The sequence below is a fragment of the Eptesicus fuscus genome, chromosome 3 (assembly GCF_027574615.1).
Source record: "Eptesicus fuscus isolate TK198812 chromosome 3, DD_ASM_mEF_20220401, whole genome shotgun sequence".
Lineage (NCBI taxonomy): Eukaryota > Metazoa > Chordata > Mammalia > Chiroptera > Vespertilionidae > Eptesicus > Eptesicus fuscus.
Window position 1 is genome coordinate 5,808,598 of NC_072475.1, and position 24,395 is coordinate 5,832,992.

At 43.9% G+C, this 24,395-nt stretch overlaps 1 protein-coding gene across 1 annotated transcript in view; it reads right to left on the reverse strand.

Moving 5' to 3' along the window:
• Window positions 1–24,395, reverse strand: part of DSCAM (DS cell adhesion molecule) — a 373,478-nt gene that overhangs the window by 125,853 nt on the left and 223,230 nt on the right. Inside the window, exon 11 of the mRNA XM_054712828.1 lies at window positions 15,112–15,285. Within this exon, the coding sequence (XP_054568803.1) occupies window positions 15,112–15,285 (174 nt within the window). The remainder of the gene's footprint in view (window positions 1–15,111; window positions 15,286–24,395) is intronic.

The window sequence follows — 24,395 nt, forward strand, 5'->3', positions numbered from 1 at the left end:
ATCTGTTGAACAGCCCTCCAGGTGAGAGCCCCCTGCACAGCCGGTCTTTGCAACATCCCTCCCCATCTCCGCTCCCCCAGAGCCTCCCCCTCGCCGCGGGAGAGGGTGCGGTGGAAACACTGCAGGATTTGAATTGGAGGAGCTGGCTCTGCCAATGCACGGGCTAGCCACGTGGATGAGTGTTTCCACTCGGAGCCGATTCCTCCGTGGGCACCATGGGGCCACTCCCTCAGTACAAAGCAACTGCGAAGGTCAGGTGCAGGGTTGTACAGGGTGTATCATATTAGTTATTTGTTCTCTAGCGAACATTCACATCCACAACTTGTTTTCTGAACTAGATTTACATTCACCGAGGCTGAAGGGACCTGTGTGCAGGCAAGACCCAGAAAGGAAAGCCAGAAACAGTGCGAGGCCAATGGTGCCATAGAGATTTTACCGATTTAAATGTGATGTGGGGCTTTTAGAAAGCTTGAGCAATAAATAAAATATATTTGAATGCACATTTCACTTTTGTGGGTTTTAAATGAAATATTAATAGATTTGATAAATAATATAATGGCTGTATCTATCATGTTATCTAGAAAATTGACAGCATATGTTTAGAAAAAGGAAAATGGGATTTTTTTTTAAGTGCTAAATTCTGGTAACTTGGTATGAAAAGAATGGGGTGAGGGTCTGATTACTTTCCGAGAAGAGGGTTTTGAGTGGTGTTTTCAAAGGGATTATTGCCATGGATCTATACAAGGTTCTGTGTGTGTGTGTGTGTGTGTGTGTGTGGCACATGCACATGTGTGTGACTATATGCATGAATATGCTTTATTCTATATGTGCATGGTGTGTACATGTACACATGTGCATGTGTGCACATACATGTGCAAGGAGGCATAAATGACAATTCCTGAGCCACTATAGCATTTGATTATTTTAAATTCTTTCTCCGAAATTTTATATGAAAGCCAAGATGATGTGCATTTTAATAATATTTGTTAGCATATAAATATACTGTTATTTCTTTCTTTCTTTTCTTAAAAGGGTTGTCTCTCAGAAAGAAAAAAAATTCAAAGTGCCCAGATGGTCTCCTGTCCTCTTCTATGGGTTTGCTAAGCCATGGCGGGTGGAGAGAGGCCATGCAGATAAAAAATAACAACAATGATTTTGCAGAGACAAAAACACCTCTCCTGAAAAACAAGCAATGGCTCAGCCCAGCCTTGGGGGAGCCAGATCCATCCGCCTTGCTTCTGAATTCAGAGCAGGGGGAATTCTCCTCACGCACTGAACTGGAAGATTAATGACCCCAGACGAGGGAGATCTGTCCTAGCTCAGGAGCAAATATGCCAGGACATAAGTGCATACACACACACACACACACACACACACAAGCATGCCTGCACACCAGCATGCCTGTGCGTACACACACGCACACACACACACGCACACACACACTAGCATGCCTGCACACAACATGCCTGTGCGCGCACACACACACTAGCATGTCTGTGCATACACATACACTAGCATGCCTGCACACACATGCATGCACACACTAACATGCACACACACTTTCCCTAGCACACCTGCATACACACAAGAGCATACTTGCACACACACACACATCAGCATGCCTGCATACATATGCACTGAGGGTAATCTCAGGAGACCCTCACTTGGGGGTATTGTCAGTGTAACTGCTGGCAGGCGGCACTCTGGCTTGTGGCAGTTGATAAATCTTCCCAGGCAGAGGTGGCAGGAGAGGGGCTCCTGGCAAACAGCACTCTAACCAGGAGATATTTTATGACCCAGCGGCTCTCGGGGGTTTAGATCTCAGAGGCTTGTGAAGCGACAAGTGGCACGGTCCCTCCCCGGGAGGCGAGCAGGCACTAATTGAGGCATTGACAGCTCTAATCGAAGCAGAAACCCGCTAGGAAGACTCAGCCTTGACGAAATGAGTGGTGCCACGCAGTGCACACGGGGCATTCCCGGTTCTCACTGAGCACGCTTCCACACGGGACGTGGTCCCTGTAGCACACAGAAAGGATTTGTTACAGCATCATATGGAAATCATCTTCGTCATGGAATCCCCAGCGCGCTGCCTCTATAGGAGAATTTTACCAAATAGTCAAACAGGAGCTAACAACCAGCCTCCTCAGACCGCTCCAAAAAACCCAAGACGAAGGAACACTCCAAGCTCTTCCTATGAGGCCAGCATTATCCTAATTCCAAAACCAGATGAAGACACTACAAAGAAAGAGTGTTACAGGCCAATATCCCTGATGAACATAGAGGCTAAAATCCTCAACTAAATATAAAAAAAATCGGATCCAGCAATATATTAAAAAGATCATACGCCACAACCAAGTGGGATTTATTCCAGGGATGCAAGGCTGGTACAATATTCATAAATCCATAAACATGATACATCACATAAACAAAAATCACATGATCATAGCAATAGATGTAGAAAAAGCATTCAACAAAATCCAACACCCTTTCTTGATAAAAACTCTCAGCAAAGTAGGAATAGAGGGATCATACCTCAATATAATAAAAGCCATATATGACAAACCTAGAGCCAACATCATACTCAATGGACAAAAACTAAAACCATTTCTCCTAAAAAACTGGAACAAGACAGGATTGTCCACTTTCAACACTTTTATTCAACATAGTACTGGAAGTCCTATCCACAGCAATCAGACAAGAAGAAGACATAAAAGACATCCAAACTGGAAAGGAGGTGATAAAACTGTCATTATTCACAGGTGACATGATATTGTACATAGAAAACCCTAAAGACTCCACCAAAAAACTACTGGAATTAATAAAGGATTTTGGCACTGTAGCAGGATACAAAATTAATACCCAGAACTTGCTGGCATTTTTATACACCAATAATGAACTCGCAGAAAGAGAAGCTAAAAAAAGAATCCCATTTACCATTGCAACAAAAAATGAAGATACTTAGGAATAAACTTACCAGGGAGGTGAAAGACCTCTACTTGGAAAACTATAGAATATTGAGAAAAAGAGAGGAGGATATAAACAAGGGGAAGAATATACCGTGCTGATAGATTGGTAGAATTGACATCATTAAAATGTCCATACTACGCAAAGCAATATATAGATTCAATGCAATACCTATTAAAATACCAACATTATACTTCACATATCTAGAACAAACACTCCAAAAATTTATATGGAACCCTAAAGAACCCCAGATAGCCACAGCAATCCTGAGAAAGAAGAACAAAGTTGGAAGGATCAGAAGACCAAATATCAAATTAAGCTATACTGCAAAGCCACTCTACTCAAAACAGCCTGGTACAAGAACAGACATACAGATCAATGGAACAGAACAGAGAATCCAGAAATTAACCTAAGCCATTATGCTCAATTAATCTTCCATAAAGGAGGCAGGACAGTGGAGTAAAGACCATCTCTTCAATAAATGGTTTTGGGATCATTGGACAGCTACATGTAAAAAAAATGAAACTAATCCAGCAACTTACACTATACATAAGAATAAACTCAAAATGGATAAAATATTTAAATATAAGTGGTGAAACAATAAAAATACTTGAAGAAAACATAGGCTGCAAAATATCAGACATCTCATGTAGCAAAATTTTCACTGACACAATGCCTAGCGCAAGAGAAACAAAGGAAAAATATACAAATGGGGCTACATCAAAATAAAAAGCTTCTGCACAGCAAAAGAAATCAGCACCAAAATGAAAAGGAAACCCACTGTATGGGAGAACATGTTTTCCACTGTGGAAATCACTGTGGAGTTTCCTCAAAAAATTAAAAATGGAACTGCAACTTGACCCAGTGATCCCACTTCTAGGAACATATCCTCAGAAGCCTGAAATTCCTATCAGAAAGAACATATGCACCTCTAAGTTCATAGTAATACTATATAATTACAATAGCTAAGATCTGGAAACAGCCCAAGTGCCCATCAGGAGATGAGTGGATAAAAAATGTGGTACATTTACACCATGGAATACTATGCAGCAGTCTAAAAGAAGGATCTCTTACCCTTCGAGGCAGCATGGAGGGACCTGGAGAATATTATGCTAAGTGAAATAAGCCTGTCAGAGAAATACAAGTATCACATGATCTCACTCATATGTGAAATCTAATGAACAAAATAAACTGATGAACAAAATGGATCCAGAGACATAGAAGCATGGAACAGACTGTCGAATCTCAGAGGGAAGGTGGGGGTGGGAAGAGATCAACCAAAGAACTTGTATACATATATGTGCATAACCCATGGACGCAAGACAATAGTGTGGGGAAGGCCTGGGGAAGGCTAGAAGGGGTCAATGGGAAAAAAGGGGGGGATGTATGTAATACTTCCAACAACAAAGATTTAAACACACACACACACACACACACACACACACACACACACACACACTCCAAACAGCAGCACAAAGCAGGCTGATCTGACCCTCTGGGGCGATCTGAGAAATGTAGGCTTGTGGCGGGCATCAGTCCTCAGTCTCCAACTGAGGAAAACACCCTCAAAAACCAATAGCCCCCCCAAATAAGGTCTGACACATGGGATTGCTTTCTGCAGGCTCTAAGTGCAAGGCAGCTGGCAGCAACATGACGGGGCACACTTTTGAGATGCTGCAATCAGCACTAATGGCAGAGAGGAGGTCTGTGAGCTAAGAGAGGCTGCCTGGAGCCACGGGGACAGAGTGATTGTCCCCTCATCTCTGGAGTCAGGGAGCTGGGTGTTATGGCTGATGAAGGGCATGGCTTCCAGGGCCAGCAGCCTGGGGCCGGGCTTGTTAAGGAAGCGGTGGGGGAGGGGAGTAGAGGGCTTGCATGGTATGTGGCCAAGTCCTGACCTGTCCAGGTCGGTGTCAGGCTTTGAACAAAATGACACCAAGAGGAAGGGGTAAGTGAGGAGCTGTGTCTTACTTGTGAGAATCTGTATGAGGAACGTCTGCTCATATCGGCGCTTCCTGCCTGTCCTTCAAGGCCCACTCTCCTGTCCACTTTGACCCTGCAGAACCACCTCTGCTTGGGCTGCTCTGACCATTTATTATGAAGCCCTGACCTCCTATTCTCAGCTTCAGCCGCTCATCTCAGGAAGTCAGCCAGGCATTGCCGGTCAGATGGCGCACCACCAGATCAACATGGGCAAGATAAAATGCGGCCACTTCCCCCCAGTCTCCCTTCCGATCCCGATTCCTGTATCCAAGGATCAACCTTGGACTGATCCGGGTCCCCACAGCTAATCAGTGGCCTGGTCCTTCCTGTCACTGTTCATAGCATCTTACAAAGCAGAGGTGTCCTTTCTCGTCCCTTAGCTCAGGCCTTCATCAGGATGCCTATGCGGGCTTTGAAAAAAATGTAAACAAATTAAACTAGACCAATATTTCAGGCTTCTGAGGATATATTCCTAGAAGTGGGATCACTGGGTCAAGTGGCAGTTCCATTTTTAATTTTTTGAGGAAACTCCACACTGATTTCCACAGTGGCCGTACCAGTCTGCGTTCCCACCAGCAGTGTACAAGGGTTCCCTTTTCTCCACATCCTCGCCAGCACTGGCTGTTTGTTGAATTATTGACGGCAGCCATTCTTACAGGTGTGAGGTGGTACCTCATTGTCATTTTAATTTGCATCTCTCTGATCATCAGTGACATGGAGCCCTTTTTCATATGTCTCTTGGCCATTTGTATGTCCACTTTGGAGAGGTGTCTATTTAGCCCTCACCGGCACCCTGATGAAGTGTGATGAAGGTGACAGTGCCTGGTCCCTTTGTCTGCCCCTCCCGTTATGTCCCTGCTACACTCTGCTCTCACCTCCGCCAGGCTCAGCTTCTGGAGTGCCTGTCCAGTGCGATGGTCTCTCACTTGCAATTTACAACGGCTTCTCACTATCCACTGTCCAGTTCCACCCCTGGAGATCTGAGACATTGCCCAGGCCTGCTGCAGTCCATGTTTCTAGCTACCAACATCTACTTCCCTATTTGGGTCCACCTTGTGGGCTCCTCCACCACCCCATCCCACAGGTGGGGTCTGGGCACAAGCTTCTCCTCTCTGCCTGGCCGGGGGCACCGCGCTGCCTTTCTGAGAGCTTCCTCCATCTCTCTGGTCTGATAATACATGCCCTCCCTTGTTGAGCTCACACTGAGCTCCCACAGCCCATGTGGCTTGCCTGACCTCATTGCTTCATGACCTCTGTCCTCTGAATTCCCACATTTTAGTGCCTCTATCAGCTACATTTTACATTTACATCTGCTGTCTTCTGGTCTCTTGGCACTCCTTTTTTTGGCATTCCTTATTAAAATTAATTATTTAAAAATATAGACTCATAGGGAGTGGCAAAAACATCATGGAGTCCTGAGGGCCCTTCACCCAGCTTCTCCCAATGCTGAGAATGTGTGTGGCCATGGCATATCACAACGAGGAAACTGACAGTGGAACGCTACTAAAACTAGACTGTACACGTTACTTGGTTTCATGATTGTTAAACCGCATTCGTGTGGATGTGTAGTTCTACATACCCAATTACACACTTGTGCACCCGCCACCAAGTCAAGATACTTAACCTTGCCGTCCCCACTAAAGAAGTCCTGTTGCCACCTCCATGTAGTTGTACCTGGCCCCACCCCAACCTCTTTCCCTGTGCAGTGGTAACCACTCATGATCTCCATCTCTGCAGTCTTGTCATTTGCAAGTGTTATTTACACAGAGCCTTTGAGATCAAGTAGCTTCACTGAGCACAGCGGCCAGCGGGCCCGCCAGCTTGTGTGGATCAATAGCTCGTTCCTTTTCACTGCTGAGTAGTATTCCAGTGTGTGATGACCAGGCATTTTCAACCCATTCGCCTGTGGAAGGCCTGTGAGTTTTCCCAGGACTTGGCTGTTACGAATTAAACTGCTCTGAACAATCACGTACAGGGTTTTTGTGAACAGACGTCTTTAGGTCTCTGGGGTAAGTGCTCACGAGTACAATCGCTGTGCTAGTCTGTGATGTTCTTCTTGACTCACTTCACTGTCTCATTCTTCCTTCACGTTTGTGCAATCTCAGGTCCCTGTCATCCTTCCTGGAGCATTTCGAACCTCCAGTTGGCGATTAGTTGGCTGCATATGTGTTTCTATTTATTCATGGTACTACCTCACATGTCCTGAACTGGGAAATGTGAGTAAGGCATGTATCATGCAGCCCAGGACTGGAGGCAGGTCATGAACCTCAAGTGCTGGTCTAGCCTGAACTTGCATGTCCTCCTCTCTCAAACAAGAGGCTTCAATTTGCCAAATTCTTAGTCTGCTTCCAGCTCCAAACCTTCCTATGCTCGTCAGAAATGTCATGGCGTAGTGGTCCTCAGTCTACAATGATAGTAAACCTTATAAATAAAATTCTGTGTGAAACCAGCTCTTCACAAATGCAGTCGTGTTAGGAATAATGTACTTGCCTATGCAGCCTAACGATGTACCACAGACTACACACGAGAGACCGAAACCAGCCAAGTGTACATCTTCACATCACCTCGGCGATGGCTCTGACTATGCAGCGACCTGCCTTTAGCCTACTGACGCAACAGGGTATGGCTGCGGGCTGCCAGTGGCCATGGAAGGAAGACACAGATGAGACCCAAACAGTCAGGGCCTCACGTTATATATTCCACAGCAATCTTCTGTCAGAGCTGCCACAAAGAAATAATATTTTACTTAGGAAGTAGATAAAAATACAAGAGAGGAAAATGTCAGGCTTGCCAAAACCTGGGGTCATTTATTCTCCCTCATATTTGATCTGAAGAATCTAATCTAATAATAGACAAATATGCAAATTGACCGCACCTTCGCTACACCTAAACCACGCCCACCAGCCAAGCCACGCCCACCAACCAATCAGGATGAGTATGCAAATTGCCCAAACAAAGATGGCGGCTAATTTGCATATCAAAACAGTGTCGAAAGAAGCCAAGAGCTGCAAAGGGGAGTAAAGCTTCGAAGAAGCAAGCAAGCCAGGGGGGCGGGGGGAGGAGAAGGGAGGAGCGAAGTCAGGGCCGTAGGCGAAGGGAAACGAAGGCGGGCTGGAGGAGAAGGCGGGGCCGGCGGCAAGGGTGGGGCGGAGGCGGGGCCGGGGCCGATGGGAAACGCGGGCGGGCTGGAGGAGAAGGCGAGGCGGGCGGCAAGGGCGGGGCGGAGGCGGGGCGGGGGCGAAGGGAAACGCGGGCGGGCTGGAGGAGAAGGCTGGGCCGGCGACAAGGGCGGGGCGGAGGCGGGGCCGGGGGCGAAGGGAAACGCGGGCGGGACGAAGGAGAAGGCGAGGTGGGCGGCAAGGGAGGAACGGAGGCGGGGTAGAGTGCAGCAGGAAATCCCATTGCAGGAATTTTCCTGCAACGGGAAAGCTAGTGTCACATAAATGCCAATGACTGAGACTGTCAGAGCTGCTACTTTGGTCTCTTTCTGACCTCAGTCACCTGGTCCCTCTTCAGTGGGAAATCCCCATCAACCAGGTGGGAAGCAGAGAGGTCCCTATGGGGGGGAAGGACATGGTACCACACCCACGAGGTCAAAAACTGCCTTCCATGCAAATCTCACCTTCTTGCCCCTGCCTAGGACCACCTCATTAGTCACTTCGTCCAATGTATTCACTTGCAAGCAAATTTAGCCTCACTCTGGTGACAATGCCACCGCAGAGTTAGTGAAGATGCATCGGGCTTGCATTTCTTTTCTTTTCTTTTTTCATTTTTTAATTAAGGTATTATATGTGTACATAGCTTACCTTTGTTGCATTTCTTTTAAGAGTAAAAACAGATCCATTTGCACTGCACTAGAGGCCATCATCATTACACAAAGAGCTCTCGCATGTTAGTTATGATAAACATACGTGTGTATCATCAATGGGACTAGGGGAAAAAGCTCACCATTACATGGGCAATTTTTCCATTATCCAAAGGGAAGGTTGTTTGCTGAAATAAAATTTGCCCAAGGCTGCAGTGATGAAGCACAATGTGGCTTTGTCATCAACAAATACCACATCAAGAGTGGAAACCGCAAGGCAGTAAAGTTCCGCTGTGCCTTTCCTTTATTCTACACCCTAAACACAAGACAGGTAGCTTCATCCTATGCAACGGCCATGTATACAAAAGAAGTCGAAACCTTGAACCTGGCTGCTCAGGTTTCCTGCCCAGATCCTGGGAATAGCTTCCCAAGGACAGGTGTTCCAAGCATTGAGCCCAGGGTCCGGCTCAAAGGAGAGACTCAATCAACACCCGATGGATGAATCGGTCTACATGTGCTTCCCACAGTACCCACACTGACGGGCATCTGAGCTTCAGCATCTCTTCACCATGGTAACGGCTCGCCTGAGCCCACGGCTTTCTGGCCCTTACCTATTCCCATGAGCTCCTTAGGTGCGGGCTAGTTTATCATGCTGCACATGCACAGAGCTTCCAGGTCTGCTGTCGGGCATCATGTCAGTGGGACACACGTGTGCAGTAAGAACCGAGGCTGTGGTTGTCTTTGGCTAAAAGAATAAACCACCCAGCCCATTGGGACCCCTGGAAACAGAGACGTGTGTCCTGATTCTGTTTTGTACAAGCCCAGTGGTCTCAGTTAAGTTCTTTATCGGTTTCCTCATCTTCAAAATGGGGTTAATAATATTACCCTGTCACAGTGTTGGATTCTCTAAGTTAATCTTGATAAGGAGCTTGGGAGAATGACTGGTACTCAGCAAATACTAAACAAGTGTCTCCTGAATCACAGTTAGATCTCTGAATCACAGATACTCTCCTTAATGATGTCTGACAGGAGGCTGTGGCCACCAGTGTCACTGGGCTGGGTGTCTGAGGAGACCTGAATGGGAAGCCATGGGACAGTTTATTACATCGCTGTCATTGAACTTCTCACAACTGAACAACTGTCCTCCAGCTCTCCTGACAACTCCTGGAGCATAGGCGCCCCAGTGCCCATCGCCCACCCTAAGAGCTACCATGCCATCTGCTGCGTGAAGATTGCTTAGTCAGGGTTTGCTGGGGAAAAAAAATGCAGCAAAAATGGTAGGGGGCTGTACTAGTTTTCTATCGCCACTGTGAGAGATTACCACAAACTTAGTGACCTAAAACAATGCGAATGTATTCTCTTACAGCTCTGCAGGTGAGGGGGCTGGCAGACCCAATTCCTTCTGGACGCTCCAGGGGAGAAGCAGTTTGCTTGCCTTTTCCAGGCTCTAGAGGCCTCCTGCACTCCTTGGCTCATGGCCCCTTCTCCATCTTCAAAACCCACCCATCCAACTCTGGTTCCATTGTCACATCTCCGTATTTGACTTTGACCCTCTTTTATAAAGACCCCTGTGACTACATTGGGCCCACCCTGATAATCCAGGACAATCTCTCCACAGCAAGACCCATAACTGAATCACAACTGTAGAGTCATGCAGCCCTGCAAGGACCATCATCTTAAGCAGCCAAAAGCTGGTGATTAAAATGGAGACAGACTGAGAAGTTTGAGATATTTTAATCGTGATCTTGAACACTCCTATACTATTTTTAAAAATGTGTTCAGTACTGGCCTCATACCAGTCAATTTCAGGGGTTCCTCTGCACGGGCCTGGCCACTTGAGACTCCCTACTTCCACCAGGTCCTTGCAGAAAAGGCAGGCAAGGAGAGTAAAGCTGCTGCATAGCCTTCAAAATGCATATATGGAATTGTATTTGGCGATAGGGCTTTTAGGAGGTAAAGGTTAAAGGAACTAATAGGCCTGGTAGTCGTATAGGAAGAGAGATCACTCTGTCTCTTCCCCTGCCATGTGCATGCACCAAAAAAGGCCTCGTGAAGACAAAGCAAGGAAAGAGCCATCAGTAAACCAGGAAGAAAGATCTCACCAGGAACTGAATTGGCCATCACTTTGATCTTGAACTTCCACCCTCCAGAAGGATGAGAAATAAATGTCTCTAGCTTAAGCCACTAGTCTATGTGATTTTGTTATGGCAGCCTGAGTAGACTAACACACCATAGTTATGCACAAACCGCCCAGGGATCTTAATAGAATGCAAATTGCTGGGCGCCAGAAGAATTTGGAGACCTTAGTGGTATTGACACTATGGGTCCCCAGACCCTACTTTGAGTAGCACTGACATGCACAACCAGGTGAGGGAGCCATCAGGATAAAGGCTCAACCCAAGCAGTGAACACTAGCCATGTCCATGGGCTCTACCTTAACAAAGGTCTGCATCTTCATTCACTACCCCTCACCCGTCCCATGAGACATGGCTCTCCTATGAGAGTTACTTTTAGGTGTCAACTTGACTCATATTAAACATTGCCCAGATTAAACATTATTTCTGGGTGTGTCTGTGAGGATGTTTCTGATGGAGATGAGCTTTGAATCAGTGAACTCAGGAGAGTAGATGACCCTCCCCAATGTGGAGGTACATCATCCAATCCACTGAGGGCCTGACGAGCACAGAAAGGCGGGGGAAGGAGGAACTCGCTCCCCTGGCTCCTCAGACTAGGGATTTTCGCCATAGCATCTTTGCCGTAGACATTTTTTACCCTGAGCATTTTGCTGCAAACATTTTCTCTGTGTAACTAATTGGCTGTGAGGCAATTTTGCTGTAAAAAAAGATAAAATAACTGTTTGTCAAAAAATAAAATGCACACCTGCTTTTTTGTTTGTTTGGTTTCATCTCTCCATTGACACATCAAGCAACCACTGGAGAAAAGATAAAATAACTGGTTTTCTGGGTTTTATTTCTCCACTCACGAGTCAAAGGCCTCTGGGCGATTTAAAGTATTTAAGTTCGCTGTCAGTTTGGTTTCGTTTCTCCATTGATGAAGTTCCCATAGTTGGGCCCATCTTTATGTCACACATAAATCTCAGCCAGCCCTCATAATGGTCTATACAGTGCTGAGTCGACATGGGGGTGATGGTGGACTTGAAATAGTTGGCATTTCTTCCAGATGACGATTATTTACTCCAAGAGTTGGTTTCTTATTTTGAAACAAACTACAGTGGAGGAGAAAGTGAGGCGGAGGGCTCTCTTTGAGAGCACAGAGCTGCACCCACATTTTCTAGCAAACAAAGACAAGCGCATAGGTCCAGGGCACAGAATAAAGCCAGTTATTTACTCAGGATTGCCCTGATCTGCATGCATTTTAAATGTATCAAATAGTTTGTATTTTGCAAAAAAAAAAAAATCTTTAATTTTGTTTTGTCCTTTTTAATGCCCCTTTTTTATTTTTTTATTTTTTACAATTTTATCTCTTTTACAGCACAACGGGCTCATGGCCCCCCATAGTTGTGTGGCAAAAATATCTGTGACAATGATGTTCACAGCACAGACACTTATGATGAAAATATTGAACATTATCTCTCTATCTCTGCCTCTGCCTCTGCCTCTGCCTCTGCCTCTACCTCTATCTCTACCTCTACCTCTACCTCTACCTCTACCTCTACCTCTACCTCTATCTCTATTTATCTCCATCTCTACCCCTACCTCTACAGCTATCTCTATACCCATGTCCTATTAGTTCTATTTTGCTGGAGAACACACATACAGCTCCCTCAGCATGAAATACAGTTTATATGGGTGATCACCTTGCTAATGACCATTTGGTCATGAACATTCAGCATCGCTGTAACTCCTCTGTCCTGGTGAGAACGAAGAGGGCAGTGCAGGCTCAGGGCCTGGCATCAGCCTGGACAGAGCATGCTCCCCACAGCTGGGACCTGCTCTCTTTCTTCTCCTGCTGTCCAGTCTGTCAGTGCTGATTTAAAATGTATAATGGCTTTAGAATTCCACACTCACAGTTGGACACATGTGATGGACGGCCTGCTAATGTCATGCAAAATGCAGCATTTACATTTCCTGGGGAAGAACCAACCCAGAGTTTCTGAATCCCCAGACAGCCTGGCTGTGGCCTCCTTTAATCTCTGTGGCTAATCAGTGGAAGGGCAGCGCTCCATTAAGACAGTGCTGAGTGCCAGTGAAGGCTGCTGATGGCCCCTGTGCTGCCCTGGGTCGGCTGCCATCCTGCCCTCCTGCTAATGAGAACATTTGAGAGATTCCTGACATGCCCTGTCCCTCCAGGCTGCCGGAGGTCAGGAAGGGCTGCCTTGATGAAGGGCTATGCTGACACCTGCCCAGAGTCACCCAAGCCCTCCTCTTCCTGGCACCCTTCCGGGGACTGCGGAGACGAAATAAGTCACACGTATTCCCTGGATGGAGCCCGTGTCTGACTCTGATATAATAGAGAATATACCTGGTCTTTGTCCCGGGGTCTTGGCAAAGAGCCTCAAAAGTCCTTGGAAATTTCTGAGTGGTAAGAATGTGTTTTGTTGCCTGGAGGTGTGGCTCAGTGGTTGAGTGTGAACCTATGAACTATGAACCAGGAGGTCATAGTTCGATTCCCGATCAGGAAACATACACAGGCTGGTGTGGCTCAGTGGTTGAGCATAGACCTATGAACAAGAAGGTCACGGTTCAATTCCCGGTCAGGGCATATGCCCAGGTTGCAGGCTTGATCTCCAGTAGGGGGTGTGCAGGAGGCAGCTGATAGATGCTTCTCTCTCATCCATATTTCTATCTCTCTCTCTCCCTCGCCTTCCTCTCTATAAAATCAATAAAAATATATTTTAAGAAAATAATAAAATCTATTCTACAACTATCATAGGAGATCTCTTCTTACACTCTCCACCAGGCATTCAAACCTGTAGGCTGTTCTCTCCTCTTCCAAACACAAGCTCTTTCATTTATGAGGGCAAAGTCCATGGTTGAGTGCATTTACATCCTGTATATTACTTTGTATCTATTAGAATATATATATATATATGATAGGAAAATATTTTGTACATTTAAAATATGTCAAAGCAGTCACAAAATATATGCCTGTTGTTAGGAAAAGATCCATCAACATTGGCCCTCAGCTTTTGGGCTTCCTTAATAATTTCATCATTTTATTATTTTTTAAATTACCATTTCAACTTTGAATTTAAGTGACATAACAATGTTTTCAGATTCTTGCAAATAAGTTCCTCCAGAGTGTAAAACTTAGAAGTCAAAATTGTGCATTGATATGTGCAAAACATATTTTGAAGCAAACCTATTTCAGAACTATGTTTTTCCAGGACATAAAAGTATAGCAAATAGACAAGTTAGTATTTTCATTATTCTGTTGGAAATAATAGACCACCAGATTGAATAAATTATTAATGAAATGGGAAAAATATTAGTCTCTGTTTAGCTAGCCTTTAAATAACACACACACACACACACATGCATACACACACACACTCACCCACCACTGAAATTGACCTTTAAATTGCAGGCCCCAAATAAATGACATGGCAGAGATCCTTTCCAACCTATCACCAGCACAACTAAAGTAAAGAAGAGAAAGCTGGTCAAAGCCTTGCAGTTGGCAAGGAATCCCAATTGGTCTAGTAGAAAATCATACCCACGGAGAAAGACGGAAGCCATTCACGGCAAACTCGACACACAACCACCTGCTAACAACTGAGTAAACGTCGGTCCACTGTATATTCTTTCTTGGCGGTTTAGTTACCGAAATATGAAAATAATTTGATTACAGGGGCCCCTTTCTATAAAGTGGGTCAGCACCGTGGCCCCTGAGCAATGCTACACGTTTCCGTCGTATAGCTGTGTTATTTGGTAATGAGTTTCTGGTTGCTTGATTTCATAAGGACCTTAAAAAGGAAATTGATGGATAAGCAAGCTTGTAAATGATAAAATGCATGAAAAGGGACATCGGAAATGAACACATCTGAGATCACAACTGGGCATTTCCCCCATAAAACCAACAGGATAGAAATGCAGGTGCTGAAGGCAGAGACCCACTCATTTGCTGGGCTGCCCAGCGCCTGAACCCATGGCCATGGGGACTGAAGGGAGAGGAGCAAGTGGCTCTGTGCCCCAGATGCCAGGGGGCACGAGCATGCTGTCGACCATTGGCTGGGTTTTTGCCCTCCCCTTTAATTGTCTTTCTAGGACAGCAAAGCATCAACACAGTTCCAGCAAACCAACATTTTGTTTTGTTTTTAGCCAAATGTGTATGGACACAATTGGAAATGTCAGCCCCCAAAGACCTGTGTAGGTAAAACAAATCGTCTTCTTCCTTACTTTTCACTGTGAGGTACATGGACTTGCTGACGTCTGCGCCCACATCGTTGCTGACCTTGCACAGGTAGTAGCCGCTGTCTTCCTCCACCACGTGCTTGATCAACAGCGACCCGTTGCCCAGCACCTGAATCCGGCCGTTCAGGGCTATTGGTTGGAACTGGGGAACCCCAGCCCCTGGAATGAAATAAAAAGGAGGAACAGTGATGCAAACGCGAAGACACGTGGGGAGTCAATGAGTCCATGTTCACCCAGAATAATGGAGATAAGTGATGGACATTTATCATATAGCCTACATGACAGTCACGGGATACACCATGTGTGTGTTTTCTTTTCTTTCCTCCAACATTGAAATTCTTGTCTGGAGAGAAATACATTTATTTAAAATGACAGCATTTCAAACTCTGAGATCAAGAGTAAGAAGCCTTACAGATAGTTTCTACATAAAAAGACAAATTTAATGGGTATTAAGTACCTGATAAATTATTCAGACATCACTGTAGAATGACTACAGAAATAGCTGCCTCTCATTGCACTCAATACATTCCCTGTGTTCCCAAGGACTTCATATATAAGTATGTAAACACAAGCGCTCTAGGGATATGGTATCTGAGGACCTTGCTCCTACACACAGCTAAGTCTACAAAGACAATACAAGTATTGCAGATGTCTCTTCTGAGTTCTAGTCTAGAAACACATTAATGTCGTTTGATGCTATTTAAATAAATAAGTCAGATCATCGCAGTAAAGCACCCCTCTCCTCAGAGGTCCCGCACTCAAGGAGACAATGACACAGCTACGACATAATGTGAATGAGAGAGCCACATAAAACTGTTCTGAAAAACATATGTTAGAAATAACATAACAGAAGATGAATGTCTTGAGTGATTTCTGGGGAAGTGGCAGTTTGGCTTGGCTTGCTATGTTGCTTGCCCCTCTCCTGGGACATGGGCGGAACTAGGAGGGTGTGAGGGCTTCTCTCATCTCTGACCTGAGACTGACATTTTGGGGAGAGGGCCCAGGGCTGCGGATGAGTTCCATCTTCCTGGAGAAAGCCCAAAGCGTGGGCTTGGGGTGTGTTCCAGAGAGGAGCTGCTGGTCTCCCTGGCCCTGGAACCTCCATGGGATTGAACCAGTGAGCAGTCACAGGAGATGGGGGCACTTCTGCGTCTTCACACCAAACTGACTATCCACCTATTGATGTTCTTGGTTCAGAGGGGCAGAGACCATGGCTGCGCCTTCCCATCCCTTCTTTCTGCTTCAGATATTCCTGCCCCACCAAAGAGTTAAAGGAGATTAACAGTGTATGTAAGGGGAACTTTCACACGGAATACGGAGGACAAGCAGGATCCTTACAACAGGCCGTTTCTATCAAAATAAAACTGCTGGAGAGGATACATGAAAAATAGGGTTTCATTGCTGTTAAGGATGAAGAAAGACAAAAGAATGTCACTTCCATTCTAACAATGAAAAAGAGACTATGATGTCGTATTTGTCTTTGAATGAATCATAAATTTGAAGCCACAGGCCACTAGGGAAACACTTAGTTGCAAAGACTTGAAAGCCCTGCCAGTAGATTTGGGTTATATAAACAATTTCATCTTTGGCTCAGGATGGGAGGACCAGGCCATGGGCATAAAAGCAGGTAAAAAGTAAAGGTCTGGAAGTAAGTACTCTTTCATACACCATGGCCAGAATTCAATAAAATATTATGAGAAACACACAAAAATGTTCCCCCAAAAAACACCTGAGAAGGAAACATGAACAGAACTTATAAAACAGAAAGTTTATAATAATTACTAGTAGCCCTGTGCATGAATCTGTGCGCCAGTAGCTCTCTGTGGGGCCTGGCCGCTCCGTGCCCACTGCCCAGAGGCTCTCTGCGGCCCAGAGGCCCATCCACAGCCGGGCGCGGATCGCTTGCCTCGTCGTTGTGGTGACAAAGCAAGCATTCCACCAGGCCACTCCTGCTGCCCACTCCCCTGGGACTGAGGGACTCCAGTGGGGCTGAGAGGCCTGGGCGCCACCATCTTGTGGCTATGAGTGCCGCCATCTTTGTGATGGAGTGATGGTTAATTTGCATATTACCCTTTTATTAGATAGGATGATTAATATTTTAACAATCTAGTTTATAATTAAAGTTTATGATAGTTAATTATAGTTTACTACTAGAGGCCCGTTGCATGAAGAGATTCATGCAATAGGCCTTCCTTCCCTTGGCTTTCAGCACCGGTTTTCCTCTGGCACTGGGACCCAGGCCTTCGCTCCGGCCAGAGTCTGCCGCCTTTGCTGCAGACGCTGACCAGAGTCTGCCACCTTCGTCTTCGCTGCAGACTCCAGCTGGAGTCTGCCGTCTTCACTGCAGATTCAGGCCGGAATCTGCCATCTTCACTGCAGACTCTGGCCAGAGTCTGCCATGTTTGTCTTCACTGTTTCGCTGCAGGCTCTGACCAGAGTCTGCCATCTTCGTCTTTGCTGCAGACTCTGGCCAGAGTCTGCCATCTTCGCTGCAGACTACTGTCTTCGTCTTCGCTGCAGACTCTGGAGTCTGCAGTCTTCGTCTTTGCTGTGGCCAGAGTGCCGCTCCTGTAGATCCCTTCGGCCCCCTGCCCTCCCTCTCATAGCAGGCATCCTGCCCTGCCCGGCCACTCTGCACCTGGAGCAGCTGGGTGGCCGCCATCTTTCGCCTTCTAATTTGCATATTCCCTCCTGATTGGCTGGTGGGTGTAGTGGAGTGATGGTTATTTTGCATGTTTCTCTTTTATTAGTGTAGATAGTTAATTATAGTTTATAATAATTATGGTTAATACAAAGAAAACTGATAAAGAAAATGAGAGGAACAAGAAACACAATGATAGGCATGAATAATTCCTTAAACAAGCTAATAAGCTCATTGGACACAGTGGAGGAAATAATTCATGAACTCAAAGCTAAGAAATAACCCAAATGAAATAAAAACTGATAAGGAGTGAAAAATACATAACAAATGGTCCTAGAGCTCTGGAACAATATCAAATGTTCTAATGTTAAATACTTATAGTCTCAAAAGAAGAAAGAGAGGGGCAAAAGAAGAGATATTTTAAATATAAAAACTTCAATATCACTATCAATTAATTTAACTGACATTTATAGACCTACACACCCTGCAATAACAGAATATATATCAGTTTTGTATAGAAACATAACAGTTATTAAAAGAGACAACAATGTCCATACTACCCCAAGCAATCTACAGATTCAATGCAATCCCCATTAAAATACCAATGACATATTTCACAGACGTAGAATGAACTCCCCCAAAATTCACCTGGAATAAAAAAAAGACCCCGAACAGCTGCAGCAGTCCTGAGAAAGAAGAACAAAGTAGGAGGGATCTCAATACCAGATATCAAGCTGTATTACAAAGCCACTGTTCTCAAAACTGCCTGATACTGGCACAAGAACAGACATATAGACCAATGGAATAGAATAGAGAACCCAGAAAATGACCCAAACCATTATGCTCAATTAATATTTGACAAAGGAGGCAAGAGCATACAATGGAGTCAAGACAGTCTCTTCAATAAATGGTGTTGGGAAAATTGGACAGATACATGCAAAAAAAATTAAACTAGACCACCAACTTACACCATACACAAAAATAAATTCAAAATGGATAAAGGACTTAAACGTAAGATGGGAAACCATAAAAATCTCAGAAGAATCCACAGTCAGCAAAATCTCAGACATATGCTGAAGCAATATCTTCACCGATACAGCGCCTAGGGCAATGGAAACTAAAGAGAAAATAAACAAATGGGACTACATCAAAATGAAAAGCTTCTGTACAGCAAAAGAAATTATCAACAAAACAAGAAAGCCTACTGCATGGGAGAACATATTTGCCAATGTTATCTCCAATAAAGGTTTAATCTCCAACATTTACAGGGAACTCATACAACTTAACAAAAGGAAGATACACAACCCAATTTAAAAAATGGGCAACGGACCTAAATAGATACTTTTCGAAAGAGGACATAAGGAAGGCCAAGAGACATATGAAAACATGCTCAAAGTCACTAATCATCTGAGAGATGCAAATCAAAACAACAAGGAAGTACCATCTCACACTTTTCAGAATGGCTATCACAAACAAATCAACAAATGACAAGTGCTGGCGAGGATGTGGAGAAAAAGGGACCCTCGTGCACTGCTGGTGGGAATGCAGACTGGTGCAGCCACTGGGGAGAACAGTATGGAGTTTCCTCAAAAAAATAAAAATGGAACTCCCATTGACCCAGTGATCCCACTTGTAGAAATATATCCCAAGAAAATAGAAATACCAATCAGAAAGGATATATGCACCCCTATGTTCATAGCAACACAATTTACAATAGCTAAGATTTGGAAACAGCCTAACTGCCCATCAGCAGATGACTGGATCAGAAAACTGTGGTACATCTACACAATGGAATACTACGCTGCTATAAAAAGGAAGGAACGCCTACCATTTGCAACAGCATGGATGGACCTGGAGAGCATTATGCTAAGCGAAATAAGTCAGTCAGAGAAAGATAAATATCACATGATCTCACTCATTTGTGGAATATAATGAACAACATAAACTGATGAACAAAAACAGATCCAGAGACAGAGAAGCATCGATCAAACCATCAAACCTCAGAGGGAAGGTAGGGGGGGGTGGGGGTAAGAGGGAGAGATCAACCAAAGGACTTGTATGCATGCATTAAGCCTAACCAATGGACACTACACCAGGGGGGTAAGGGCATGAGTGGAGTGGGGGTTGGAAGGCAATGAAGGTATAAGGACACATATGTAATACCTTAATCAATAAATAAAATAAAAAGTGACAACACTGTACGCCATAAAATAAATTCCAGTATATTCTATCAGATAAAAATATTATAAATTATGTTCTATTTCCACAGCAAAACTAAAATTGAAAATGAGTAACACAAATATAGCTGGAAAACTCCCAAATAATTTTGTGCTATTGTTCATTATTTTCTGCTTCTAATGGTTTAATCACTTTATGACGAGTCAACTTTCTGTCTTTCCTACTCCACAACAAGGCCATCTTGCAATGAACTTCTCCACGTGTCAATCAATCCATCAATAGAGAGGAGGACATAGTGATAGCCAATCTCTTGGGTTAACCCTTGAAGGGGAAGTCTGCACATTTAAATGTTAAAAATGAGTTGCTAAGTTACTTAATAGAAGATGTGCCAATTTTAGTTCAACAGGGCCAGCTGGGGGGTTAATTGTTTCCTCATCCATGTACACTACTAATCGTTTTGGTCTTTATCAACACAGTATACATCTCACTTTAAATGTGCATAGTTTAACTATTTTTTGCTTGCCTGTTTTGCTTATAGATGTGCTTGAGCATCTTTTCATGAGTTATCAGCTCTGTGTACTTGCCCTCTAGTGAACATTCCATTCATATTCCTTGCTCATGAGTCTATTAGATTTTTGTCTTTTTCTTCTTCATTTGCCAAAGAACTTTGGGTCTTAAAAATGTTTCTATATCTCTATTTTATAAAAAACATGTCTATTTTTTTTTTGTTCTTGCTGTTTTAATCAGGATTGAATGTTGAATATCACTGGCTACCTTTTTGTCATCTATTAAGATGATCATTATTTTTCTTCTATAAAAATTAATTGTGCATTTTAAGGATTTAGTTTTATAAGTTATAAAATTGCTTCTTATGGATGAGAGGTACTTTGAAGCTTTAAAAACAGGAGAGAAGGCTATAAGTTTGAAGTGTTTAAACTGGGTCCATAGTTTTAAAGTCTGTAAAGGCTATCGATGCCTTTCTCAAAGTTAACAGCAAATTGGGAGTCTGATCTTTAAAACACACAACCTGAAAATTCAGACAAATGCAGGACTAAAATGATATATAAATCAGGCATCAAACCAGGAAATCTCAAAATGCTATGGGATTTATGTAAAACCCTAAATTACAAAAACCCGGCAAATCTAATGAAATGCTGATAGAATATGAAAAAGTTACAGGACTGTTCATGTCAAAAATACATGTTTTCTTTCCCTCAAATAATTTTCACCAGAAAAACATTTGTAATATTTGATGCATTTATACTAATGAATTACAATATGAAATTTAACATTAAGCCATCTCAATTAAACAGTGAAAAAGTCTTATCTATTAATACCTATCTGGAGAGAGAAACTGCCTCCTTAGGAAAAGGTCTGAATGAAGACAGAAATAAAGTATAAATGCATTTGAAAAACACGCCCCCCTCTTTTTTTTTTTTTTTTTCACAGAAAGTGAACCTAACATGCAGGGTGACACCATTTATAAACCTGATCATGCTTTTTGCTAAAAAGAATAAGGTGACAGTCCCAAGGTTTAGTACTTTTTTTTTTTTTGAGGGACATGAAGTTCCTCACAATTTGATAAAATTATCCATCATCGACTTTAAATTCATCATTTATTATAAAGAGCAAAATTTAACAGAGTTCATACAATATTCAACATTCTATAATTTGGTTAGCGTAAGTAAACACTTTGGGTAATTAGCCAAAAGATACACTCTAGAAACCAGAAGTCATTAATTAGAAAGCGGTCCGTTTTCTGAGGACAGCTGGGGTCAAGTGGGGACAATGTGGATGCTCTATGACATGAGAAGATAATGTTAAAGCGCTATGTAAGGCACATACCCAATTACAGGCTATGCTAACACTGTGTGACCTTCCTTATTTATTGAGAAGATATGCCTATCCATGTTCACAAGGACTGAGGGAGTGGGAAGAGTGGGAAAAGAGGGAAAATAATAGCTCAGTGTCACCAAGGGGGCCCACTTGGAAGGCAGCAGCACATATAGGTTCGTCTTGTCTTCCATTCTTAAGTCTTCACTGGCCTGTAGTCTACTTTCTCTGCAGCCTTAATTCCCTCATCCATGAAATGGGAAGAATAATCCATTTCCATACGATATAGATTGTTCACACAAGGCAACAGAACAGGTTAACAGAAATCCATGTGAGCTATCTATGACAGTTTTGAAAAGAAAAAATAATGAACAGAGTATAATTGTATTACATACTAAATTATATTAGGGAGAGATGAACCTCCGATTTATGTGGTCATGATGCCAGAATAGATAGGTCTGCGTAACAGAGGGATAAAAGGACAGACTTCTGTAGACACATTTTCCCCCATAGATTATAAAACAATTCAAGTCCTTGGGGAAAGGTTGGGCTATTCAGTAAATGGTTTTAGGACAACTGGCTAGCCATGTGAGTGGATGATAATGACAATAATGATGATGATGATAACAGCTAATACGTATTGACTCATCGCTGTGTGCCAGGCACCATAATAATAAATGCTTTCTATGAATCATCTTAATCATCACATTAAGCCCTTATTCTATTGGCTTCACATATGAGAAAGTGCTGGTTCATGTGGGTTAAGTGATTTTCCTGCAGCCAGATGGTGGTGTGTGTGTCTGAACTTAGCCCACAATCTTAACTGATAATTTCTCCTACTTCTCTTAGATTCTTTCTTTCCTTATTTTTCTAAAATGAAGCCCAAAAATTTAATAAAGATTAATAGATAAACAATAGGGATTTAAGGATGGCAGCATAAAACCAGCATTTCTTCTCTTCCTGGAAACCATATAAAAGCAAATGGGAGAAAGAGAAATAGAAAATATAAACTCCATTTTGCATGGAAGTAGGCACCACAATAGCTAAAACGTTAGCCATAAAATAGGTGACTGAGCAACCAGCCCTGTATACTGAGAAGTGTACAGACAGAAGGGCAAGGAGAGGCGGACCATGGCTGTGACTCTGAGCAGAGAGAGGCCGAGACTCCTGACCCTGACCCCAGCCTCGTGAGCTCTCCTGGAGTTTGTCCATTTCAGTGAGTGGCACCTGACCAGGAATCAAATCGGTAGCCTTTCGGTGCACAGGATGATGCCCAACCAACTGCACCACAATGGCCAGGGCAGATGACCCAATTTTAAATGCAAACTATTCTCCACTCCTCTCCCACCCCCAAAACCCAGGCACACTCGGACTCTCGTCTTTGGACATTCCCATGACCAAAGCTCCCCTGGAGGTCAGAAGTGGCCCTGGCTGTGGGCAGCCAGAGAGCAACGGAAGCCCAGGCAGGCCATGGGCTATGCATCGGCAATCTCTTTCATTAGCAGCCCCTTCCTGGCCCTCAGCAGCTAACGAGGGGATAGCCATGGTCAAGACAGTTACTGAAACCCGTTCTCTCCACCATTAATGACATATATGTGCTTAGCTGTGCATTTCTGGGAGCACAGGTGAGGCCCACCAGGGTGTTAAGCCCTGATTTAAAACAATTTTTTTAAATTTTCAGATAAGAGGCCTCATTTGTTTGTGTAAAAGAACAAAAAATCAGGAGGCAGAATTGAATGTCTTAGAGTTCGTGTATCCAGACCCAAGGTCAAAAAATGTAATAACATTATTCTCAGTAAAGATTGTTTCATTTCTGCAACAGCTGCCCGGAAGCCACTGCATTTACTCAGGAATGCTGCAGCCCAGGGGTGAATTGTTGCATCTCTCAGAGCCACAGGCAGAGTCTGTTTTGTCTGCGTTATTTTTGTCACATAAAAAGGAGCCGCATCTGTGCTCTGAGTGAGTATTTGATCATTGGAAATCGTTCCATAAACAAGGCTACACTTTTCTTAAGAAGTATCTCTATTATTTGGATAATTCGAATAACAACATGCAATATCTCTATATTCGATTAGGGAACATTAAAAAATAAGCACAATGCTTGGTATTTCATTGGTTGTAAGGCGGGCAATGCGGTGAACTGTGGGAGAGTGTGCACATTAAAATTCTGGCCAGTGGTCACTGCATACTGAAGGCCATAGAAACTGCTTACTCTTTGAGCCAGCAATTTCACGTGTAGAAATTTATCCCTAGGACAAAACGGACACATCTACAAAGGTCAAGGAGGTAGAAGTCATTATGACATTTTTATCACAGTGAAAAACTAGAAAAAGCAAACACACAATATCCAGCAATAGTGTTGGACACATCTAATTGCCACATCAGATGCGGCTCCTTTTATGTGACAAAAATAACTTGCCCATCCTCCCCTCTTACTCGGTGGCCTAGCACAAGTTGTGGTCATGAAGTCAGTGTGCTCAGCTGCAACACAGCTTGCAGACCCACTATGGCTCAGGGTGACTTAGCCAGGGAGATGCTAGCAGAATTGATTAATGACACATTCTGGAAAGATCCGACAAGGGAGTTGACTCAGGTGGGAGTGGCAGCCCTCTCCCTT